Source organism: Pimephales promelas, chromosome 16, assembly GCF_988280905.1.
Source record: "Pimephales promelas chromosome 16, fPimPro1.hap1.1, whole genome shotgun sequence".
In the NCBI taxonomy this organism is placed as follows: Eukaryota; Metazoa; Chordata; class Actinopteri; order Cypriniformes; family Leuciscidae; genus Pimephales; species Pimephales promelas.
Genome location: NC_142784.1, coordinates 8,775,879 through 8,802,509, shown reverse-complemented (window position 1 = coordinate 8,802,509; position 26,631 = coordinate 8,775,879). Strand labels below are relative to the sequence as shown.

Below are 26,631 nucleotides of genomic sequence, written 5' to 3'. Positions count from 1 at the left end.
GAGTTTAAGGTACACAAGATATTTGGAAAGAGGTTGTTCAAGGCAAGCGATGTAGGTGTTTATACCCTGAGAAGCTTCCTCTTGGTCTGAATCAGAGCTGCTCTGAATGACAGCAGAGCGTTTGCTAGCACGAGTTGCGGGACGGCTGCTGCCTCCACGACCCTCCTCGTCCGAACCGTCACCGTCTTCCATGATATCCATGAGTTTCATTTTGCTGACCGCAGCCATGGCGGTCTTGCGGGTCCTGGGCCGGCGACTGACGGAAGATGACGACTCGTTTTCGGAGGAGTCTGAACCTTGCGAAGGCTCCTGGTCAGAGTCGCTGCAGGGTCGTGGTCTCTGACGCTCATGTGACCTGCTGTGCCCGTTCATCTTGGCATGGCTCTCTAGGATGGCATAAGATGCATAAAATGTGTATGTCCAGCCAGTCATGTTTGTTCACTGAAAGCCCTTGAAATATCTACCCAACTGCACACATTGTGGGGTCTCACCATGTTTTCGTCTGGATCCTTTTTTCTGTGCAGCTCTTCTCGTGGCTCTAGTCTCTCGTCTGAAGCCACGAGACGAAGATAAAGGTTCTTCATCCTCTTCCGACTGACTCAAAGATTGTTTGCTGTCATGATCAGACCCTATAAATCAAAAACACAAACTTAAGAAACTATGGAATGAACATCAAGTGCTAAAAGCCTCGTGTAATAAAAGGAATAGCTCATCCTTTAATCAGAGATGTACCTATAATCCGTTTTACCAGTACTTAGTAAATATTTGTCAATGTTCTACTTATCGGTATGTAATATTCAGTCAACTGATAAATGGCTCCACCTGGTGGATCTCTGAAAATATTTGCCTGTCAAAGCACAGTGCATTCAACGGGAACACCGTTTGTGGGGATGGATCGATATGATTATTTTGGCCGATACTGATAACTCTTTATATTTGAAAGCCGATAACAGATATACTTGTCCAAATCCAAAATTTTATATTATGTTTGGGAGGCTGGTTACAAAAACAAAAGTCTCACCATTAAAAGCCATGTCCCAAACACACAGTTATAATATTCTCATTATAATTTTTTGTGCCGTCTCTCCTTTTTTTTTTTTAAGTGATTCAAATCATATTTCAAGCAATTCAAAACCATGTTGAACAGTGCGCATCTGAACTGTCTCAGCTGAAGGAAATAATACATTATTTATTGGCTTTAATATACGGGCCAAACTTTCTTATCTGGCAGATAACGATAGGATTGAGAAATAACATATATCAGCCGATACCGATATGGTGGCCGATATATTTTGCATCCCTACATGATTGGTTGAAATTGTTGATCCAGTTCACAAAACCAGGTAGAATGACTCATTAACAACACGACTGATCTGGTTTTTGAGTTCAACTGTCTGACTGACAGATCTGGTCACAAAGTTTGCAGGTCACTTGATGTGAAAACTGTGAGCAGACTTAAGTTGACATTATTCACTGACAAATAGGGCTGGGTATTGACACAAATTTCACAATTCGATTCGATTTCGATTCACAAGCTTGCGATTCGATTACGATTCGATATTGATTATTTTGGATATCAGGTACAATACATGGCAATTTTTTTTCAAGGAAAACAAATCTCTTATCAAATGCTGTAAACTGATGGAAGTCAGTTGTAGCACACAAGGCTCCATTGGCCTACTATATTTTTGAAAGTAAAAATTAACTGATTTGTAGCTATACAAACACTTAAATTACACTTATTTTTATAAAGAAAGTTATATGAAATATAAACATTTAAATGGTGGCTGTCATAAAAACTTGCCAGATTTATTTAAACATGCAATGAATATTGAAGAACATCACAAATTACAATGAATATGTAATATGGTGCGTATATTTAGCAAAATTCTCCTCTCTAGAGTTAATTTTTCTAGCTGAGTTTATGGTCACATGTGGGTTTTTCTGAGGTAAATGTGACGCTACATGCCATTGATTAGAAGCTGTTTAACTGACGTCTTTACACGGATGAAACACTAATTGAGCGAATCAATATGACTCAATATCCCAATATATGGATTTCGATAAGTTTTAACAAACTTTCAGATGCTCATTCATGCTTATTTTGCGCAATAACTGGTTTATTAAGGCAGAAGTGGAGATCATGTGCTGCCTCTTCTCGTGAGCTGAGCTGCGCCAGAGCGATCTCACGCCACAGCGCCAAAAGGCTATTTATGTTTTTGAATTTCCTAAGAAAATGGACATGATTCGAAATTTGAGACTTTATTTCATAATAGTCACAAAGCACAAAGATTATTGCGATTTATTGGATGGGATGCACGTTATAATGTTCCATTCATTCGTCATATGAAAACAGGATGACTAATCGATTCTTGAGATTTAAGAATCGATTAATATCGAGAAATCGATATTTTTTTACCCAGCCCAACTGACAAAGATAAGTTTTACTGCATTGAGGATTCACAAGCTTCTCCTTTTGTGTAACACAACAGTTTCAGAACATCTTCAGATGCGAAGTTCACTATGGTGGCGAGACCATGAGCTTTTCATGCATTATATTTTAATTTCGGAAACTAATAATTTTTGAGAACTGTCCGTCTCACCGGATGAAGACGAGCCGCTCCGTCTGAAGCTCTCCTTGGCTTCGTTGACTCTGCGGCGCTCTGGTCCAGACACTTTGGCTGAGGTAGATTTGGCTGTAGACTGTTCTGTATTTTCCTGAGTCTTTAAAGTAGCCCTCTTTTGACTAGCGCCAGGAGGAGAAACAAGGACAGGTTTATTGTCTTCTGCATGGCAAAACACAAAACAGAAGAATAAGGGAGAATCGAAACAGAGAAAACACGTGGAGGCCTACCGTGCGGATCCTTGGTGGGAAAGAGCCGAGTCCTGATGCTGCAACTTCTTCCTGAATCTCTGACTGCGGCGCAGCTTCAAGCTACTTTTCACAGCAGTCTTGTAGTCGGAAATGATTTTGCGTATACTCTCCTCGAAAAACGCTGACAGTCGCAAAGTCATGCTGTAAATCTGTAAAAGAGCGCACAAGGATATCAATGAGCCTTTAAGAATTACACAAATAGACGGGGAAAATTGGTCAAGACATGAATGCGTTACCTTTGACCGTTTGTTTGGCGTGTAGGCTTTAGCATTGGCGAAAATAAGCCTGGTGTCCTTGCAAAGGTCTATGGGATTTTCATAGCGGTCTTCTTCCAGAGACTGCCGCACACTTCCAAGGTCCATAGGCGTGTCGATGATATTACAGTAATCCTGAAAACACAGTATTATAAAACTAAATTATTACCATAAACTATCTTTGGATAAAGAGGTTGCACTTCCTAACACTGTCACTAAGAGAAGTGACACCTCTGTAATCACATATACTGTACGTTAGTTAAAAGAGTAGTTCACTTTAAAAAAAACTTTTGCTGTTAATTTACTCACCCCTATGTCATCCAAGATGTCCACGTCTTTCTTTCTTCAGTGGAAAAGAAATTAAGGTTTTTGATGAAAACATTCCAGCATTTTTCTCCATATAATGGACTTCAATGGGAACCAAACGGTTCAAGGTCCAAAAGACAGTTTCAGTGCAAACTGTTCAAAGGGCTTTAAACGATTCCAGACGATGAATAAGGGTCTTATCAAGTGAAACGATCGCTCATTTAATAAATAAATAACAAATTTTAAGTTTTATAACCTCAAATGCTCGCCTTGCTCTGTTCTGTGATGCACGTTCGTGACTCTTCTGTTTGAACTCGTTCATCAAAATGAACAAATCTTTTTTCGAGTCATGACTCGAAGGTTCCTAGATAAGACCCTTATTCATCGTCTGGTGTCGTTTAAAGCTGCACTGAAACTCTCATTTGGACCTTGAACCGTTTGGTTCCCATTGAAGTCCATTATATGGAGAAAAACCTGGAATGTTTTCACCAAAAACCTTAATTTCTTTTCGATTGAAGAAAGAATGACATGGACATCTCGGATGATATGGGGGTGAGTAAATTATCAGCAAAAGTTTTTTTTAAAAGTGAACAACTCCGAACCAGACGTGATCTGACAAAAACATGATTTTATTCTCTTTTTTAATCCAGCTTTTTTATGCACCTTACTCGCATTCAAGTGTGGATAAAATTGCATATTCATACAAGAAATATTGTGAGGCCCATCAATGATATGAAACAAAAAAATTGGCTGGCAACACTTTGGCAGGGAAAGAGATAATGAAATATTGTTATGGAAGTGGTCATGCTTACCGGATAATCTCCCTGATCTACAGGATGCCGGAAAGGCTCTGAATCCTCACACTCAAACATGTAGTTCAGTAAACGTTTGCAGGAATCCTTCCATGCGTCCCTGTCCATTACAACCTCCACCGATGGCTAGCAAAAAAAAAAAAATCACAAAGAAAGCATCTTTAACGCATTCATTTTTCCATCTTCTCATTTACTGTCATTACAATGTTTAACCATGGGGCCTATACACTACGATATTAAAGGGACAGATCACCCAAAAATCGTTTACTCGCCCTCAAGTTGTTCCAAACCTGTAGGAGTTTTTCTTTTACTGGAGAAACCAAACAGTTGATGGACTACGTTTTAAATTTAATCTTTTTTTCCATACTATGGAAGTCAATGGGGTCCATCAACTGTTTGGTTCACCATTTACTTAAAAATATCTTAAGCTGAAGAGATAAATTAATACAAGGTTGATGATAATTTTTATTTTTGGTAGAACTATCCCTTCAACAATGTAATGGAATCTCTATTAAACCACAACTCAACTATTGCACTATTATGCATGATATATCTCACACTACCTGGCGAAGTCTTTGTCCAGCAGAGGGTCCAGGTGCATCAATGTCATCCAGGTCCTGAAAGCCACATGAATTAAATCTCATGTTCTCCAGGAAAGCGAAGAGAAAATACAGGTTGAATAACTAGACTCACCTCATCATCAGAGTACTCCATGTTCTCAACGGCGTTATAGATCTCCATAATATCTGTACAGTGAGGTTTACTGTGGCCAGAGAGAGGGGGAGGGGAGTTACAAGGCTAAACATTACAATATCACAAACTGATGTTTGCCACAAATGTCCAGGACAAACCTTATGAACTTCAGAAGAACATTTGTGATGATTTTTGCAGACTCTGCAATCTTGCTGCGGGGCTCATTGAAGGTCTTGGCATTTTGTTCGATGTGTTTAACGTCCCAGATCAGTGCAGACAGCCTCCTGAAAAACACAAAACAAAAGCAAGAAACACACAAATATGGGAAATTAGAAAATAAAACCATCAAACTCTCATTTATTCAGCCATATTTTCCAATTTCTTTCTGGATATTTTGAATACTGTGCACACTACTCTTTTACATACAAATAATAGGAGTCAAGCGCAAACATGCGTACTTGATGTGTGAGAACCAATGAGGCTTGCCCTTGTGTTTCAGGCAAGTGTGCTTGAGCTTATATATGTGAATAAAAGGCTAAATTAAATGTGTTTATCACAAATTGTCTCCATAATAGACTTTTATTAATCTGCCGGATTCATGTGGATTCATTTTGCGATCTTTTTGAAGCGTCAAAGTTGAAAGACTTCAAATTTTTGGGTGAATTAAAGGAGTAGTTCACTTTTCAAAAAACTTTTGCTGATAATTTACTCACCCCCATGTCATCCAAGATGTCCACGTCTTTCTTTCTTCAGTCGAAAAGAAATTAAGGTTTTTGATGAAAACATTCCAGCATTTTTCTCCATATAATGGACTTCATTGGGAACCAAACGGTACAAGGTCCAAAAGACAGTTTCAATGCAAACTGTTCAAAGGGCTTTAAACGATTCCAGACGATGAATAAGGGTCTTATCAAGCGAAACGATCACTCATTTAATAAATAAATAACAAAGTTTAAGTTTTATAAGCACAAATGCTCGCCTTGCTCTGTACTGTGATGCGCGTTCGTGACTCTCCTGTTCGAACTCGTTCATCAAAAAGAATGAATCTTTTCCTGAGTCAACTCGTTCGTTTCGTTTGTTGAATAAACCAAATGACTCGGAAAAAGATTTGTTCATTTTGATGAACGAGTTTCGAACAGGAGAGTCAGGCATCACAGAACAGAGGAAGGTGACCATTTGAGTTTATAAAACTTAAACTTTGTTATTAATTTATTAAATGAGCGATCGAATCGCTTGATAAGACCCTTATTCATCGTCTGGTGTCGTTTAAAGCCCTTTGAACAGTTTGCAGTTTGTACTGAAACTCTCATTTGGACCTTGAACAGTTTGGTTCCCATTGAAGTCCATTATATGGAGAAAAATCCTGAAGTGTTTATCAAAAACCTTAATTTCTTTTCAACTGAAGAAAGAATGACAGTAAATTATCAGCATAAGTTTTTTCAAAAGTGAACTACTCCTTTAACCCAATAAATATTGGTGATTAAAACCAAAGACTACAAGTTGTTAAAACTACTTGTTCATTCTGCCTTTTTTCCATGCAAAAAATACCATTGATCAAAATGTCCATGAAAAACATGAAAACCGAATGATGATCATGTTTTATTTTTAGGTGGACAATACCCATTAAGTTACAAACCTGTAGAACTTGTGCTTGAGTCGCAGTTTGATGGTGTTCAGGTCAGTGGGATATGCAATGACAGCACAGTATGTAGGATACTGAGCAAGGTCGACCGGACCAGAGAAAGGTGCCGCGATATCTGTTCAGAAGGACAGCAATTGACATTGATGAGCCAGAGCGTAACATTTAAAGGGTTATTTCACGCAACAACGCAAATTCTGTCATCATCTACTCACCCTTATGTCGTTCCAAACCTATAAGACTTGACTCGTTCAACTTCGGAAAACAAATTAAGATATTTTTTACAATTCTCTCATCAACGTTTTCAAGCATTATAAAAAAAAAATCCCAAAAAAAAAACCCAATCCAAATGAATTAAGTGGTATAACCCAAGTGTTCATCAGATTTATTCAGGCTCTTAAACATTGATCACCGCACATCAAATACGGTAAATGGATGATCAAAACCATCAGACTTGGATTATGTCGCTCAATTCATATGGATTACTTTTATGATGTCTTTATGAACTTTTTGCTGCATTGAAAATGTTAACTACATACACTTTTCAATGGATGAAGAAGAAAAATCATGAATAACAAATCGTCCAACAAAGATCTTTGTGGGTTTGAAACGAAATGAGGGTGAGGTAAAATGACAATATTAATTTTGGGGTGAACTAACCCTCCTTGTAAACCATCTAAATCTGATTTGCTTAAAAGGTACACTTTGTAAATTTTTTTGTTTAAAATTAAAAATAAAAATGAAAATACATCAATCCTTCCAAAATATATCTGTCTTACCCTAATTCCCATTGGCAAGCAATTATAAGCGTTTATATTTTAGATCTGACATGATGGTTTTTACAGGAAACTGTGAACATGTCACTCGCCCGTGAGTATTTCGTTATATCCGTAAATAGAGAAACTCCGGCTACTTTGACGTGTGTCTGGTGTTAAAGTGTCAGAGGTTAGTCGTCACAGCGAGTGAGAAAGCTTGACATGGAGCAGGTAAATCTCCATCCTCCGGGAATCACCCGTTTTAAACAAACGGCGAACAGAGGAGCGTCTGCTGGAGAGAAGGGAACGCGACAGAGCTCGTAATAAAACAAGAACCAACATTGGCTTGGCTTTTCAGAGATGACGAGAACTGAGGGATTTGAAATGTTGTAGAAGTGCTTTTATTACTCAACAGGTGAGTATGGTATTTTATTGAACAGATAAACTGCCATATGTCGCTCTCTAGCAGAGTCACGCAGCACCAAAGCACGACCAAAATGCATGGTTTCGCCTTTTTCAACCACTAGCGGAAAAAAGTAACATAGTGTACCTTTAAAGAAATGCCACAAAATTGATAAAGATAATGAAAGAATAGGGATAACTGCAAAATCAAACGCACCCACAGTCACAAGCTGTTCAATGCCTGCAATGATGCGTGCGCTCTCTTGGTCTCGACCCCTGTCCCCCCATTCACCCGTCTGAGGTTTATAGAGGATGTCCATCATCTCCTCGTCCGTCACCGGCACCCCCGCGCCCTCCGAATCCGGCTGTTCAGCTGCAGCACGCAAACAACTCAATTTAACAAACAGACCATTTGCTTTATTAAAACACAAATGACCTTTCTGTTAGAAATGCAGGAGTAACCAAACACCCTTAAAGGGGTAGGTCACTTTTAAAAAAAACTTTTGCTGATAATTTACTCACCCCCATGTCATCCAAGATGTCCACGTCTTTCTTTCTTCAGTCGAAAAGAAATTAAGGTTTTTGATGAAAACATTCCAGGATTTTCTCCATATAATGGACTTCAATGGGAACCAAACAGTTCAAGGTCCAAAAGACAGTTTCAGTGCAGCTTCAAAGGGCTTTAAACGACACCAGATGATGAATAAGGGTCTTAGCGAAACGCTCACCGCTCATTTAAAAAAATAAATAAAAAAGTTGACGTTTTATAAGCACAAATGGTCGCCTTGCTCTGTTCTGTGATGCGTGTTCGTGACTCTCCTGTTCGAACTCGTTCATCAAAATGAACGAATCTTTTTTCGAGTCATGACAAGATAAGACCCTTATTCATCGTCTGGAATCATTTAAAGCCCTTTGAACAGTTTGCACTGAAACTCTCATTTGGACCTTGAACCGTTTGGTTCCCATTGAAGTCCATTATATGGAGAAAATCCTGGAATGTTTTCATCACAAACCTTAATTTCTTTTCGACTGAAGAAAGAAAGACGTGGACATCTTGGATGGCATGGGGGTGAGTAAATTATCAGCACATGTTTTTTTTTAAAGTGAACTACTCCTTTAATTCAATGCAACGACTGCTGATGTGCAGAAAAAAAATCGTACACAGTGCATCTGGTTTAAGCTAAAGCTTGAGTGGTCAGAAGTACCGTTTTCAGGAATGGCTTCCACATCCCATGGACTCAGCTTTTCTGTCTCGCCATTGTCCCATCTGCAAAATCAGAGAGTTCAAAATCACAGCCAACGCCTAAGATCTACGCAACAGCTCCCAATACGTCAAACACGGTTTGGGCTTACTTGACTTTGAAGCACTGAAAATGGCTGTCGGGATACTCGGACTGATATGGTTCCTGACAAACTATGGTCCCAAACCACCAGGCGTCATCGATCACGGAGCGAAACCGATCATCTACGGAAACAGAACAGATGTGACTGTATTGATGCAGGGCACCACAACAAACTCTCAGCTCATGCCTCCTACTTACTTGACCTCCACACTCTGCTGCGCGCCTCGTCGTAGCTTTGACGCAGCACCAGAAAATCAATTACATCCGCCATATCATGATATCTGAGGAAAAACGGCACCAAAACAAACGTTTTTGCTTAAAAATCAACACAAAAAATCTGAAATATAACTTTAATTTTATATCAGAAACTGATTACATGCAAACTGGATTATGTAATTCAGATTCAACATAGGGGTGTGCGATATGACGATTTTTAATCGTGGACGATTAAAATGTCTCCACGATCTGCTTTTGAAGAAATATCGTAGTATCGTGTTACAGTGCATTCTATCAGTTCAGTTCTGGCGCCTCCGTCTCTCAACTGTACAACGCGACGTAGCCTACACATGATCACACGTTAATGAATAGGTACGGGACACTGCAATTCACAAAAGTTCATTATTTGCATAAGCCTTGCCGGTTAAACATTTAATTCACGCGCTGATGCGCTGTTCTAACGTGCGCTTTCCTGACCGCATAACCCCCGACAATCACAGGCACTAAGCCTGTCAAACAGCGCCTGAATACTGGACTAAGTTATCTCTCGAGTCTTATTATGCTAATACTGTTAAATACACACAATGTTTACATAAACAGGCTATGTCTAAAGTGAAAGCAAACATTTGAAAGAATATCTGGTGTAATATGCGTCTATATTAAACGCGTCGCGTGCTGGTCTAAAAGCAACAGGAATAAATAGTACTGCCGCTTGTCCTTAAAGGGATGGTTCACAAAAAAAAAAAAAAAATATCATTATTGTCATTATTTACTCACTCTAATGTTATTCCAAACCTGTATTAATTTCTTTCTTGTGCTGAACACAAAAGACAATTTTTTTTTAATGTGGGTAACCAAACAGTTGCTGGTCCCCATTAACTTCCAGGAGAGAACCTATAAAAAAAAAAAACTATAAGGGGACCAGCAACTGTTCGGTTACCCACATTATTCAAAATAACTTTTATTTTCAACAGAAGAAAGAAACTTATTCGGGTTTAAAACATCTTGAGAGAGTAAATTAAGACAATTGTCATTTTTGAGGGAACTATCCCTTTAGTGTTAATAAAACAAACAAAAAAACACAAGGAGAAAATCACTCACTGACTGAGAACTTTAATAGTAGCTTTAATAAGAATCAATTTATTCAGTGAAGTCTATGTAGTGTTTTAATTTCATATTTGTTCATTTAATTACTTCAATGCTACTGCTAAATACACCTACTGCATCTGAAAAAATAAAGCACTATTTATTTAATATGAATATTAATTTGTGTAATGTTTAACTTGTCTTTTTTTTTTAATAACAAAGAAAATAATGACAAAGATTTTTATCTTCGCCACTGGCCTAAATGTGTGGCTTTCTTTTTTCTTTTGTTACCTAAGGCTTTGTTTAACATAGGGACATTAGTTTGGCTGTAATGAACAGCCACTTGCAAAATATTAAAACCAACTTGAAAAAGAATCGTGATAAAAAAATCGTGATCGTGATTTTCCATATCGCCCACCCCTAATTCAACATTTATTTTCTAATTTTTCTTCCTATTTTTATATCAAAATGGTATATTATATAACCTAAAATGTGTGATGATGATGAGACTCAAAAAAAAAATGTGAATATTTTGCTGATCGCATACATGGATTGAGACAATAATTGATTATGCATGATTATACATTTCAGAGGGCTGACATTTCTGTATTTGTTTTTTTTATTGATTTCATGTAATATTTTCATTTTGAATATGGGGTTTTCATAAGCTGTAAACCATAATCAAAACTATAACAAATAAAGGCTTGAAATATCTCACTTTGCATGTAATGAGTCTACTAATATACAAGTTCTGAAATTACTAAACACAATTTTCATCAGGTAATTTGTATTTAGTAATGGACTAAAATGTGCATGTAATCTACCCAGCACTGATTGCCAGCACTTACTTTATGGAAAAGGTTCGGTCTGTTATTTTGCCCGTTCCAGGGTCGATCTGGGTCAGTTTCAGACAACATAGGGTTGGAGGGGAGACCTCATACTTGATCCCTGTTATTTTCACAAACTCTTGGTCCTGGTAAAAACAGAGGATTTATATTTTTCAATGCCAAACTTGCTGAAAACATTAAAGCTTAGCTGAGTTGCATGCATTTTTTTTAATAAAGCAATGTTCATGGTGAAATACAAGGAAACTGAACCTTAAGACAGCATCTGTAGCCTGTTGCCGGTCACTATAACAAATAAATGCAGACAAATAAAAATAGCCTTGCCGCACTAGCTAGGTTGCGAATTAAACTTTGTATTTGCAGATGAAGCATCGTTTCCATCCCATGTGCTCAAAACAAAACCTTTACTTCATGGGATTGTGGCACAAAGTATCATTAATAGAATAATACATTTGTTGGAACAGTTGAAGTCGGTGAGACAACTGTTTCCTGATATAATAAATGACTTGAAATGCGATATGGTATCTTGCGTTCGGACGCTGGTGTTGGGGAACGCAATCGCGCAAGACAGTTCTGGGAGGTAATTATACCAAATCATTGTACGAGGCATTTCATCACGACTAAAACAGTATTTTAGATGGTGAGATGAGATTGGTTCACTGGTATTACAATCACATGATCTGTTGAGTTTTATTTGTTGCACACCCAGGAACCAATTCGGTTGATTCGTTTCCCCTCGCAGTTTATGGCCATGTTTTCTTACCGAATAAAAAATTGAGTGCATAAGATTTTTAGAGCATTAATTATCACAAAAATTTGCATAAAAATATGTGAATGGAAACATAGCTACTGACAAGTGATGCAAGCATGTGCGCATACTGTTAAAATCCGATAAACGCAAAGTTTTACAACTCACTTGTTATTAGATGCATTCATAAGGCTGTGAGTCCACCAAAGCGTTTTTAGCCCGCTGAACACGCCTAGCTGTGGGCGTCTGAGAGCGTTTTGGCAGCGTAGCTTTGCGTTTTACAATACAGAATATCCGTGAAGAGTTACTAGCATCTCATTTCACACATATTTATTTTCTGTATTGATTTTATATCAAAATGTCGAAACAATGTAACGTATTTTCTCTGGGTCTTGTTTTAAAACTAAAACTGTACTCTGGACAAATGTGGGCAAAATAGTTTATTTATTTTTAAAAAAATACTTCCCTTGATCAGAGCGTGAAAATAAACTCCTTAATCTTGTATTTGGGTCAAAAATGGGCACCCATAGAAATGAATGGGAAAAACTAATTTAGAGCATTCTAAAATAAGCCACCAGGTGACAGCAAAGTCACTTCATCTTTAGGTTTTAGCTCTAAGAACTTATTGGAAAGATATTTTAATGAAGTTAAAAAAATAAAACATAAAAATAAGCATAATTTACATAGAAAATATGGTACTTTTTGAAGTAAATAAATTTAAAAAATACCCCCAAAATAAAATAAATGGATAGACAAAACTTTATCGAAGACAGTGATATAACATTTATAATAAATAAAAATTAGGATCACACCTGAGTCCTCTGTGCCCACATTTGTCCACAATTACAGGATTAAGGGCCATAAAGTGAATACGGATTGAGGGCTACATTATTTTGTTCCGTTATTATGCTCATCATCATCTGTTGACATTGTACTAGCAGAATGTTGTCAGTTAGTCAGTGTGGTATTAGCCCCGCCTCTCCTCGACTCTGATTGGACGGCTGGGTAAACAGTGACAGTGATGAGTGCTGAGTTTTACCCAAAGTCTAACATAAAGTTTAACGACCGGTAAAAAAACACGGCTTTCCCATTGAAAACAATTGTAAAAATACGGCAGGCGCATGAAAAACCGCTTTGGTGGACACACGGCCTATTAGTAAAAGTGTCAGTAAAATCCCAGTATTGTTTTGATCATACTCTTAACTCCATCTTCTTCCATGGCTGTCTGTCTAGGTTAATGGGGTACAGTTTTGTCCTACAGACTGTCTCCACATACGCCTCATGACCCTGACAAAAATAGATGACCTGTGAACAGAAAAAGAGACCGTGGATTTAGACATGGATCAGTAATACTTTAACACAGACGAGAGGGATGTATTCTGTACCTCGTCTCCCATTTGAGGGACGAAGGGGGACTTTCGGGGAATGACGTCAGTAATCCATGCTGGGGGACGGAACTCATTTGAGATCTCTCTGTTAATGGGTGGCCTCGGTTTTGGTGACTAAGGATAAGAAAATGAGTTTTTTTAAACCAACAGAAAAAAATGTCTCTCCAGAATTACAACTAAGGATTTCAAAAAGTACTTCACAGTACCAAGTTTATATTTCATTTTAAAGGATCAAATAAGAACTTGTAACACTGACAGTAAAGGCCCTGATACACTTCAAGCTAAATCAAGTAACTAACCGGTGTGTTTCGGGAGATCGAAACAGCTTGCCAAAACGAACATGACATGACTTGACTGAAGAGAAGAATCTGATACTTTCTCAACGCTGTTATTTTTTGTGTGTTTATTTGGTTACTGAGAGAGATAACATTCATCTAAGGATGTTCAAAAACAGTATAGAGCTGGTCACATTTCCAACTTTTTTTTTTTTACCCCATGCAAAGAACGAACAAGTACTTCGCCTTGAGTATATCAGGGCCTTGCAGTAATGGATGTGCTGAATGGCCATATTGACACCTTTGGCATTTTGCTTTTGGCCTTCTTGTGCTTTCGGGGTAAAGCCGTCTGCTCCTCTTCATCTTGAGTCTGGTCCTCATCGGCCGCCTCTTCGTCCTCCTCATCCTCTTCCTCAGAGCTGCTGATCCTGCGGCTAGTCCTCCGTCGGGACGACGGAGACGCGGACCGTCGCAGAGTTATTCCTGCATCTGCCATCCAGTCGGAATAATCACTGGAGGAGCGGCTTCAGTTGCGAACAGAGACACAGTGTACATCTTACCCTCATGAATATGTTAGCGATGACAACATGGAATTAAATCACTCTATGGAAGACTTAACAGTTTAAGGGTGTGGCTTATTTGGTCACCAAACAGAACTCCAAAAATGAGCATTTCCACGTCTGACCTGATTTTGCATTCACACTGTTCCTTTGAAAGTGGACTCGGATTAATTTAAAGGGGTGATAAACTGAGAAATCAAATTTTCCTTGAGCTTTTGACATTCATGAGACATCTATTATAAGAATCCTGTAAGTTTCAGAACTGAAAACGTCCTTGTTGGTCCAATAAAAGCTTTTATTGACACCAGCCTCAGCAAACGACAAGTGGGGAACTATGACGTCAAAGAGGATAAAACACCCCGAGATGCCCATAAAAACCGACCGTTTTTCAGCTAGGCTCAAAACTAGGGTACAAAATAGCCTTTTACCTATTCATGAAACCAAGCGAACGTCGATCTCAGACAACAATATAATACAATTTAAAAAGCCAGTTCATGACCCCTTTAATCAAATTTGACTCTATAACCAGTTACTTTTTGAAACAGTACATCTAAATGTGTATTTAAGTGATAATCAAAAGGTTTTAATGCACGACGTGGAGGCAAAAAACATCCTGACGTGAAGCGGGGGAGGCTTGTAGAGTTCTAAGATCGAACTATTTTTATTGGATTAACTGAGAAATTATTGGAAGCTAATTTTAGAGCAATTCCGCTTGGTGCCACTTGCAGATATTACACACTTCCACTTTTAAAACAATTATGGTGTTAACAAGATTGCCTACCTTGAACTATCACTCCTCCATTCCTCTTCATCCTCAATGGACAAATTAACATCACTGCCCTCCATTTCACTGTCCTGCACCAATAACAAACAAACGCACATCATTATCGACATGTCTGATATATCAGAGTTCTAAAAAATAAATGAACAAATCCTCAACCTCAGAAGATGCGGTCTCCTCCCCTTCCTCACATGAGAACTCGATGAACTCTTCAGCCAGACTCTCTTTACGCTGCTGGTTTTTCTGCCGCTTGCGTGACTGCGCACGTTTGAGACATGGTCCTTCCTCATCAGAATCATCCTATGGGCAAAATCACCACACCTTAATGACAGTGTTGACATTAATAACCATAATGCAGTTCATAAGGAAGAAGAACCCCACCCTGAAGCTGGCGTGGGTCACTCTTTTTCTCTTGATGTTGAAAAGGCTGATCTCCTCATCTCCCTTGGCTATTCTGAACGACTCCTGCGCCCTAAAGGAAGAAGTCATTGCATTGATAAACAGCCTGTCCTAATGCTCTAGTAACCAGGCTTAACTTAACCCCCCCAATATCAGTCATTTTTATCGTCCGAGAATCGACATGGAGTTGCTGCATCATGTTGTTGTTACGGGAATGCTTCCAGTGAGACCAGTGTCTAACTGTGCGCTCACACAAATAGCCCGTCAAATTCGCGTCTACCACGTCTAGTTTGACGCTTGACCACTTTGTGTTAATGTCTCGTATATTGAAATAAAGTGATAAAATATTTGCTTTGTTGTGCATAATCCCACCATGCATTTAGTCATATTACAAAATAATTTATTGAAGCAACCAGATCCTTCACCATGTGAGCAAGCAGCAAGCTCTTATTGGTTAACACGGCGTGAATTCACGCCAAAGTTCAGATTTTTCAACTCGGACGGCAGACGCGAATTCGCGTCAAACGCGTGGGTGCACAAATAGCACTCAACTAAATCATTTGCGCGTAACGCGCTTAACGCACCCGAAGCTCAATTCGCGCCATTCGCGTGAATGAGGCGTATTCGTGTCTACCGCGCCACGTTCTATGCCTCATTGGCGGCGCAGGAATTTTACGCATGTAACGCGTCTTTGCACTGACTTAACATTAAAATCATTAGTGCCTGACGCACTATTTGCATCCGGTGTGAACAATTAACTTGGAGTTAATCTTTTCTTTGAGAAAAGAACAAAGAACAGCACTTAAGTCATTCTTAAAAAGAAGATGTGTTCGTATTTTTGCCCAGATACGGCAAAAGTTTAATCTATCAACTAGCTCTGCTTGTGAGAAAGCGCTCTGGTTGGTTGTAGCGCTATCCTATTGCGTGCAGAGGGAATTTGAAAGACAGCCGTTTATCCCGCCCCTAGGATTGAGCTCTGCTAATGGTGAGTTCCCAGACACAACATTTGGATGTGGGTCTGGCTTGCCAGGCTAGTAAAAGCCTAAAAAAATGAAAAATTGATACTTGACAAAGACTGTGCACATGAGCTTTCTAACACAATGCGTGAAGACGTGGACACGCATCGCTGAGCTAGTGCAAGATGAGTATTTGTGCGTTTCTTTTTAAGAGGACCGATGGTTTGGCTAGATAAGAGCCTTATTCCTCGGCTGGGATCGTGTAGAGATCTTTTAAGCTGCACTGAAACTGACATTTGGACCTTCAACCGTTTGGTTTCCAGTAAAGTCCACTATATGGAGAAAAATCCTGGAATGTTTTCCTCAAAAACCTTTATTTCTTTTCGACTGAAGAAAGACAGACATGAACATCTTGGATGACATGGGGGTGAGTAAATGCGCAGGAAATGTTCATTCTGGAGTGTACTAATCCTTTAATGTGTACACAGATAAAAAAAAAGAAGAAAATAAAATGTAATTAATAAATAAAACTGACCTGTAGCCACTTGTCGTAAGATCGGGTACCACCACCCTGCGCCTCCAGGCCTGAAGGTCCCTCTCTGTGGCCATCTGACTGCGGGGAGCATTCTGGTGCATCTGACGAACTCCCTCTACCTGTCCGCTGCGCCGCAAACCCACATTAGGTGGAGACTGCACCTCCATCCGCTCGTTCACCGACACTGTGCAATCAAACACAGCAATATTAGATGAGACTTGGTGGAGATTCAACTCAAGTGCAAATCTACTTGAAGGGGTGTTGAGCTAAGAGTACAATCCTGTGATTTAAATGCCAAGATGTCAATGTATGGGCACCTCTGCGGGGAGTCCCTGGCTCTGGCACACGGGCCGCAGGAACGCCACCCTCTCCCTGAGCTGAAACATGTCTGTCATGATGCAGCTGAAGCTGGCGGATGGCAAAATCCAGGGCGCTGGGACGACCCTCCTCACTCTCCGCAGACTGTTGACTGATCACCTGCTCCACGACCTCACCATCACCTGAAACACCATAAATGTCCATTTTCAAAGGTGCAAATCAGAAACGCTCCATGATCATAATGTTTTTAGTGAAGCACCAGCAACCATAAATACATAAGAGCCAAAAAAAGATTTTTCGGTAACATTTAAGCACATATTTTAAGCTGAAAGTTACATGTTGCATATACTTTACTATAGAAATGACAACTATTAAAGTTAAAATTCTAAGTAATAAAGTAATAAATAAGTAATAAATTCTGCAAATTTAAGCCATATAGTAAGTATATGTAGTTAATTAAACATACTCAGTATTTATTTGAGTAATTACACTGTAAAGTCACCTTAAAATATAATGTAACTGAATTTTCGGATTTGGTGAAAACATTGATCGAGACAGGGACATTTAATAAGCACTTCTCTGTAAGACCAGAAAACGTTTCTTATTTCTCAAATTATTATTTCATGTACCCATCATTATTTATTTATGTGGTTGAAAGCAGTGTAATAAGTGATATTATGACTTAAATGTTGTTGGAACTTACTCGTTTGTCAAAAAAGTTTTGCATTTAATGAGCTAATCAATATTTTGTGTCTAATTATTTAGTAGTAGCCGCTCCGCATTGTGGGTCCTGATCCTGAACTTTAATTTCAGTTCGGTAAAATTTCATTTTGGTGCATCACAATCCTTTTGATACAATAGAACCGGTTCTGAAACTGGTTTATCTATGCGCTGTTTACAGTGAACTATGGACATATTACAAGGATGTTATGACAACAGTAGGGAACTTACTTGTTGCGACATAACCCAGTTGAGGAACTAGATGCTCATCTGCAATGTTTTCTCTTCCTGGGACCAGTCTCTGGAATCTGGGAGGGTGAGGGTTCCCATCCACGTCCACCAGGAATGGAGGAGGCATCAGGTGTGGGGCCTGCTGGGTCTGCTCATCCAGGACAAACCCATTCGAGTCCCGGATCAGTGGCCGATAGTCAGTGTGGAAAAACACCTGGTCTGGAAGCTATGGATCATTTTGGAAAAATACATTAAAAGATGGAGAAGTTATATTTAGGAACTTCAATTGTTTTATACTTCAGATTCCTCAACTTGAAATCATACACACCTTTTCATAAGGCTTAGAGGTCCCAAAGCCAAAAATAACCAGATGTCCATGAGAGTCCGTCATTGCAAAGCGATGCCCATCAGCGGTGAACTTACAGTCAAACACAGCACCATGTCCTTGACCTTCAATCTACACCACAGAAACACAATTAATAACATTAGGACAAATAAATGTGAATGTCTAATAAATTAAAGAGCCCCTATCATGGATTTTTTGAAAATGACTGTTCATGTAGTGTGGACTACAGCTCTAAGGGAATAAAAACATCCTGCAAAGATTTATATCTGAAAGTGCACCATATATAAGGTTATTGTCTTTCAAAAGTGAGAGTCGACTCTTGAGTCTATGAAATGAATTGTTTTTGAAACGAGTCATTAGCTGTTACGTCGTGACGTAGAGACAAAACATTAGCTCATTGGCCGCTCCTAACAACTGTGCACGCAGTCGGTAGGGCTGGGTATCGATTCACATTTCAATTTCGATTCGATTTCGATTCACAAGCTCTCAGTTCGATTCGATTTCGATTCAATTTTCGATTTCGATTCCTGATTTGATTCTCGATTCGACTATAATGAAGATGTAATACAAATCCTATATTTATAAAAAAAGAACAGTGGACATAAGTTTACTAGTGGTTAATTAATACAAAGAAATTAAGAGCCATAAACCTGTATATAAAACTCTTTTTATTCTAGATACACTAAATGCATACAGAGAATAAACAGGATTTTGATGCAATATGCAAAAAAAGTCAGAACAGTCGCACAGCTTGATCAAACAGTATCATGTTATTTTATGTTTAAGATAGATATAGATAAATAAATATATAAATATTTAGACTTTTGTTTTTACATTGATCTTACCTAAATGGTAATGTAATTTTTTTGTTTATTTTTGTTTTTTGTTTTTGTTTTAAGAGTTTATGTATGGAAGCTTGATTTCAATCTTTGAATTAAATTGAAAAAAGTAGCACAAATAAATACAATAGAATAAAGACACAAATTAAGAGACATTTTGGGGTAGTTTTTTGGGTATGTCAGAAATACTACAGAAACTGAATAAAGTAATCCAATGTAAAATAACACTGGATAGTCTTTTTAGTCCAGACTGAATTAAATACAAAGGCTTTTAATTCTGATTGCTTACAATTAATACTATATTCTGTTGTTATGACAACAGAATTAATGACTGACACAAATGGCTGCGTTCACTTTAAGAACTAGTGCGCGAATCCATTACTGTTTCATTAACTTTCTGTCACACGCGTTTAATGCTAATTTAAGACATTACCGACTGTCTTTAGGAGGTTACTCACCAAGACCAGAGTTTTGACATAATGTCGCGTGTTTTAACTGTTAAAGTGATATAATCCAGGGATACAACTTTTGTTTCTGGCGAGCTGTTTGTGAGGCAGATTTAGGCTGTACTGTGCACGCAGTGAAAGACATCTCTGAGAGTGCGCGAGCACGGGATGGTTTAACATTGCTTGTAAAACTCAAAAAGACGTGAAAATGATAAACGTTAGTTACGATCATAGGTTACGATGCAATGCTGGCCCGATTGTTAAGTGAATATTCCGTCATGTCCCGACTCCTGAACGCGTGTGTGTATCGACAGCTGCAGCGCTTGGCGCTTGCCTAGTGCAGAGAGACGAGAAGATGCAGCACCGCGTCCGCGAGCCCTTTATATGGAAAAAAACGATTCGTGTCCGTTGAGAATCGATTTTGAATCGAACACATTTTGAAAAAACGATTAATCGAAAAATCGATTTTTTTGCCCAGCCCTAGCAGTCGGGAGTGTAAACTTGAAGTCTACACATTCAAATACTTCAGCTGAATGTCGAGAAGACGCTGTTCTACATCGCAAAGACAGTTCAGCCACTTGTTTTCATTGCCCAGGGACCAGCATGCGAAGAATCAGTGGTTAGAGTTCATATTTGCAACAGTATAGCCCGAACCTTGTGTTCTCATCATTTTAATGACGAATCATTTAAAAACATATATATTCAAATGTGGATTCGCAAGCCGGTTGTTCCTGAAGGAGGGCTCAGTATCCAGTGTATATGGATCAGGTTCGTCCTCCTCCGAATCACAATCTGTAAGTATTATTAATAATGTTTGCTGTTCTGTTTTCTGTAGCATGCACAATATAGTTATATTGTGTTTTGTGTGTTGTGTACACTCCGCGCAGCTTCTAAGCGGGGTAAAGTTAGTTTGGTTTTTGATATTCACCAGACATTCATTGAAAAATGGCAATTACCTCCTAAACGACTTAGCCAAATCTGACTTCCCTCTATATAATAAGCACTGCCCCTCAAAAGCCGCTGCAATGTGAGTTTCGCCGGGAAAGCTTGCTCTTGACGGAGACGCGAGTAAGGGACCGTGTGGAAAGACACGTTTGTTCAAACACTGTATAGACGCTTTCATCAGACGCGTTGCCATGGTGATGAGCTGGCCCAAAGTTAACTTCCGTTCTGTTCGTTTATTTTTGTTTACTGGATAATATGGCATTGACTACAAATGCAGTGAAAGTTAAGGTGATGAGCAGGTTGTTGAGCTGTGGGGTGCAACCTGGCCTAGGGAGCAAACGCAATTTTTAAAAATATAAATGTCAAGGTTTCCTATGAGAGAGACGGCGGTATTAAAATAGCCTATGTTTATCTGAGTGATAACCGGTACAGTGTTTCCCATACATTTATTAGAGGCAGCCCACCATATTATCAGCGCTGACCGCCACATATTGATTTCCGTGTTAACAATTTAAGATGGGAAAAGTTGTAATTGACTGCAGAGTTGCGTGCAGCGCATATTCGCACGCTCTCTCTCTCTCTCTCTCTCGCAAACACATTGACAGCGGACCAGTCTGTGTATTGAATGGTTAGTATCATAAACAGCGCTGCACAGATCCATCTAACATGCTGTCAATGTGGAGACCCACCTTAAAAAAAGGTTGGCAAGCATGTAAGTAGCCTAGCTAATAAGGAGAGCTATGTTAACCTTATCAAACCCAGCCGTCGCGCTCGCCACAGTTTTTTTTAACACTGCGGTAAATCAGACACGTCGGTAGAAAAACATCTTGTATCCAATTTTTGTTCAACGGGTCTCGTAGTGTCACATTTCAGTTTGGCCAGGTAACATTTATTTTCTTTGACTGGCAAGAAATACCAGCTACTAGGTTATTTACTTGTTATGGATTGTGTCCGCAAGTCTGCCGGAAGTTAAGTTTGGGCCAGATTAATGCACATGCGCAGGACCGTTTGTTTATGTTGTCACTGCTGAAAGCGTCTATACAATTTTCAACACTTGACAAGCTATAATCCTGGTTATGGGCGTTCCGTTGCCGACAGTCTCTGCCTTAGAGGTCTTCACAGTGCACCCGAGACCCGTCGGCCCCGGACCCGACCCGGGACCCGTACGGGTTCGGGTCTATATTTTAAATGAGCAGCCGTGTCCGGGTCGGGTCCGAATCTATTACTTCGGGTCCCGGGTCTGTTTAACATTGTGTGTAATACCAACGCATTCTCATCCTTTAGCGTCATATAGGACGCGCTGTATAACAAAACGGCGAAATACTACTCACATGGCACCCGTTATCGTTAATATAACACGCGCTGAGAACGGGCTGGTAATACACGTGCGATTGGAGTGCAATCTCAAGCGCGTGTCATGTTTCTATGGCAACCAGAGCAGAGCTTCCGCCAAACCGCGCTTTGCATTTTCTCCAATGTTTATAATAATATAAATGAACCGTCTTGTTTAATCTTAAATTTTTGGTGGTCAGATTCAGACTCAATGAAGAGCAGAGAGCACAGATATGATCAAGCTCAACAAGCAATCGTTATTATAGTTCAAAAGGGCAAACAGTTAAAGTTATTATGCGAGTTAACTCGAGTCAGAATGTGCATGTGCAAGGCTGCATTTTTCATCCATCACCGTGACATCAAGTGGACTTTTAAAGCTGAAAAAATGAGTGGATTAAGCTTGGAAAAACGAGAGAAATAACATGGATCGGTGGATTAATGCATCAGTCAGTCAGATAACGTCAGGAAGTGAGACGACGGCTACTAAAATTAGGTTTTATTTTTCGCAACTCGTGTGAAATAATATGTGACAATCGGGTCCAGTTGGGTTTGTGTCTTCCTGCCGGGTTCGGGTCCAGTTTTCAAATAATAGACGGGTCCAGGTCGGGTCCGGGCAGTACATTTATGGCATTTCTCGGGTCTGCACGGGTCCGGGTCCAACTTTTGAAATGAACGACGGGTCCGGGTCGGTTCGGTGTAGCACATTACGGGTCTCTTCCGGGTCGGGCATGAATTTTTGGACCCGTGAAGACCTCTACTCTGCCTACGGTTTACCAATAACAACTGACTGGGTCATTTGACCAATCGCCGCAGATTTACGTCACTCAAATAATAATAATAATAATAATAATAATTCGTTACATTTATATAGCGCTTTTCTGGACACTCAAAGCGCTTCACATAGAAGGGGGGATCTCCTCAACCACCACCAGTGTGCAGCATCCACCTGGATGATGCGACGGCAGCCATAGTGCGCCAGAACGCTCACCACACACCAGCTTACTGGTGGAGAGGAGACAGTGATGAACCCAATTGGTATATATGGGGATGATTAGGAGGCCATGATGGACAGAGGCTACTGGGCAAATTTGGCCAGGATGCCGGGGTTACACCCCTACTCTTTCGAAAGACATCCTGGGATTTTTTATGACCACAGAGAGTCAGGACCTCGGTTTAACGTCTCATCCGAAGGACGGTGCTCTTTTTGACAGCATAGTGTCCCCATCACTTTACTGGGGCGTTAGGACCCACACAGACCACAGGGTGAGCACCCCCTGCTGGCCTCACTAACACCTCTACCAGCAGCAACCTGGCTTTCTCAGAAGGTCTCCCATCCAGGTACTAACCAGGCTCAGCCCTGCTTAGCTTTAATGGGCAACCAGTCTTGGGCTACAGGGTGATATGGCTGCTGGTTAAATGTTTAAAGGAGTTAAATGTTTAAATGTTTAAATGTACCACTCAAAGGAGGTGTTTGGGAAAATGAATCGTTGAACGAATCATTTGGGAGTCGTTGAGCAAATCAGTTAAAAATAAATGCATATTATAAGACAAATAAAGCGTTTATCCTTGCATGCACGTTAAACTGTTTTTGGGAACTCCTAAAACAAAAATAGGAACATTTCAAATGCTATGATAGGGGCTCTTTAAATTATAATATTTCACAATATTGCCATTTTACTACACTCTGATCAACTAAATGCAGCCGTGGTGAGCAGAAGAAACTTTTCAAAAATGTTTTACAAATCATACCACATTTTTCAATGGTAGTTTAAATAAAAAATTGCAATATGGTTTCAATTTGATTAAATGTTATACATGTTTGAAGCTTGTTATACTATTCTGTTTGCTATAATGGATATTCATCAGAATAAAAACAAATACTCCTAATATTTGTAAAACCTGCACTGATTCAAATGAGTAGTTTTTAAATGTATTATATAGAGGCTCCATTTTACAAGGTTATAAGTCACTAAATAACTAATTATTGACTATTAGTGCGCACTTGCTGTTGCGGCCGTACAAGTTCGGGAAATAATACTGAAAGATCATTGGAATACTCTACCATATTAAAGTAGTGCATGGTTTTGATGCCTCTGATGAGGTCCCATATGAAGACGTTCCCATCGTGGCCTGCAGACAGCATGATGCGGGGGTCATAAGGATGTGGCTCCAAAACATACACCTCTGCCTCGTGACCCTGCGAGAAGGCGGAGAGAGATTCATTCAGCTCTATATCGCAAAAACAAATCCTATAAGCTTCACCTTTACATGTCAGGAGGATCGGTGCAGCAGAAAATGCTCTTACTTTAAGGATATGCAGCAACTGTCCAGTGTAGGAATTCCACACTTTGAGAAGATAATTGTTGACGGCAGTGATGACTGCGTTATCATGGCGGTCCCAGGACACCATGGTGACTTTGGGTTTGAAGAAGTTTTCATCCTCTGTTAAAGGTGCAGACCTTCAGGAAACAAGGACGAAGAGACTTCATTAGCAGATCAAGTTAGCGTCAATGAAACACTAGTTTGAGTTTTCCAGTGGTTGTCCATACCCTGGAAGAGTGGCAGACATGTTCAATAAAATGCTCTTCCACTGGTGTCTCTGATGCAGTCGCCATATACGAGCAGTGCCGTCTCGACTGCCACTCACAAACCTAAGAGATATTACAGAATGATAAATAAAAAAGCAAGAACAAACTGAAGTACAATGACAGTGATGCACCAAAATTAATGTACAGACACAGGTTATATTTAGCAAAAAGAAAAACGGAATAAACAAGATTAATAAGGGCTGGGTATTGACACAAATTTCATAATTCGATTTCGATTCGATTCAATATCGATTATTTTGGATATCAGTTACAATAAATGGCAAATTTTCAAGGAAATCAAATCTCTTAACTAATGCTGTAAACTATGGGAGTCTAGTTGTAGCCTACTAGGCTTCATTAGCCTAATATGAAGGTAATAATGAACTGTTTTGTAGCTATACAAACACTTAAATTACACTTTTATTTATTTTTATAAGAAGAAGATATATACATTTAAATGGTGGCTGTCATAAAAACTTGCCAGATTTATTCGAATATGCATTAAATATTGAAGAACATTAAGACTATAATGCATGTAATATGGTGTATATATTTAGCAAAATGCTCCTCTCTAGAATTATTTTTTCTAGCGGACTAACGAGTTGATGTGGGTTTTCTGAGGTAAATATGACGATACATGACTTTGATTACAAGCTGTTTAACTGACGTCTTTCCACGGTTGAAACGCTGATTGAGCGAATCAATGTGACATGATACGAATTTCGATAAGTTGTACTCTATCTTTAACACATTTTCAGATGCTCATTCATGTTTATTTCGCACTGTAACTGGTATCATTAAGCCGGAAGAGAGATCAGCGCTGCTGTTTCTCTTGAGCTGCGCCAGAGCGATCTCACGCCACAGCGCCAAAACGCTATTTATGTTTTTGAATTTCTAAAGAAAATGGATGTAATTTGAAAATTGAGACTTTGTTTCATATCAATAGTAACAAAGGACAAAGATTATTGCGATTTTTTGGATGCGCGCAGCCGCGATACAATGTCCCATTCATTCAAATGAAACAGGATGACTAATCGATTCTTGAGATTTAAGAATCGATATCGGTTCGTAAAAATGAGAATCGATTAACATCGAGAAATCGATATTTATTACCAAGCCCTAAGATTAATGCAACATTTATTTAATAAGCAACATTCAAATAAAAACGAGCTGAATTTAAACCACAAAAATTGTGAACTGAAGTAGCACATATATTTAGCAAAAAGCTCATCTTTAGAATAATTTTTTTCCAGCTAACCATCTGGACACTGGATGGCTTTCCAGAAGTAAATGTAACCGTATGTGACTGTTTACGAGCTGTTTTATTCATGCCTTTCCATATTTGAAACACTGAGCGAACGGTACATGCATAGATCATAAAAAGCCCAAAACCCTTAATTTGATTAAATTAGCTTATTGTTATTATTCATTTTTCTATTGTTACATCTGTTACTGCAGTGTTGTGCCTGAACGTGTTCATATTTTGGGCGAACGTGAACTGAACATAATGTATTACTGCCCGATGAACGTTACTGTGAACGCGTTCATTCTGGTGTCTGTGAACGCACACTCTAGTTTAACTTCGTACAATAGGGTGCCAGATTTCTATAGAGCCTTCCAGGTGAAAATCCAGCTAAAACACACCGTAAACAGGCCTTAATATGTAGCGAATAAACAACACAAGACATCAGCGTCGCACCGCAGGGACGAAGGGACGAAGAAAGCAGATTTGCTCCATGAATCATCGTGCTTATTCATTTCAGCACTCAAACACACCAAACCAACAATTGCTAAAAACACACGGGCATTATTTTGCACGGGCATTTTGCACTAGTATATATAATCAGGGTGCGATTTGCCTTGGGTGCGAGAGATGGGTGTGAGAGACCCGGGTTCGAATCCACTGTGAGACACCAATGTGTCCCTGAGCAAGACACTTAACCCCTAGTTGCTCCAGAGGCGTGCGACCTCTGACATATATAGCAATTGCATGTCGCT

General features: G+C 39.3%; 1 protein-coding gene across 1 annotated transcript in view; it reads right to left on the bottom strand.

Annotated features, from left to right (window-relative positions):
• The window catches only part of brwd1 (bromodomain and WD repeat domain containing 1), a 43,473-nt gene that overhangs the window by 3,435 nt on the left and 13,407 nt on the right, over positions 1–26,631 (bottom strand). The window contains exons 13-40 of the mRNA XM_039654181.2: positions 24,595–24,696; positions 24,351–24,504; positions 24,108–24,242; positions 18,466–18,594; positions 18,138–18,363; positions 17,186–17,368; positions 16,869–17,052; positions 15,360–15,450; positions 15,138–15,278; positions 14,979–15,052; positions 13,939–14,161; positions 13,360–13,476; positions 13,172–13,279; positions 11,230–11,354; positions 9,278–9,360; positions 9,090–9,201; positions 8,942–9,003; positions 7,954–8,109; positions 6,577–6,697; positions 5,099–5,224; positions 4,941–5,010; positions 4,811–4,864; positions 4,248–4,373; positions 3,112–3,264; positions 2,855–3,024; positions 2,604–2,746; positions 492–629; positions 66–386 (exon numbers count right to left, since the gene is read on the bottom strand). Coding sequence (XP_039510115.2) covers positions 66–386; positions 492–629; positions 2,604–2,746; positions 2,855–3,024; positions 3,112–3,264; positions 4,248–4,373; positions 4,811–4,864; positions 4,941–5,010; positions 5,099–5,224; positions 6,577–6,697; positions 7,954–8,109; positions 8,942–9,003; positions 9,090–9,201; positions 9,278–9,360; positions 11,230–11,354; positions 13,172–13,279; positions 13,360–13,476; positions 13,939–14,161; positions 14,979–15,052; positions 15,138–15,278; positions 15,360–15,450; positions 16,869–17,052; positions 17,186–17,368; positions 18,138–18,363; positions 18,466–18,594; positions 24,108–24,242; positions 24,351–24,504; positions 24,595–24,696 — 3,827 coding nt within the window. The remainder of the gene's footprint in view (positions 1–65; positions 387–491; positions 630–2,603; positions 2,747–2,854; positions 3,025–3,111; positions 3,265–4,247; positions 4,374–4,810; positions 4,865–4,940; positions 5,011–5,098; positions 5,225–6,576; positions 6,698–7,953; positions 8,110–8,941; positions 9,004–9,089; positions 9,202–9,277; positions 9,361–11,229; positions 11,355–13,171; positions 13,280–13,359; positions 13,477–13,938; positions 14,162–14,978; positions 15,053–15,137; positions 15,279–15,359; positions 15,451–16,868; positions 17,053–17,185; positions 17,369–18,137; positions 18,364–18,465; positions 18,595–24,107; positions 24,243–24,350; positions 24,505–24,594; positions 24,697–26,631) is intronic.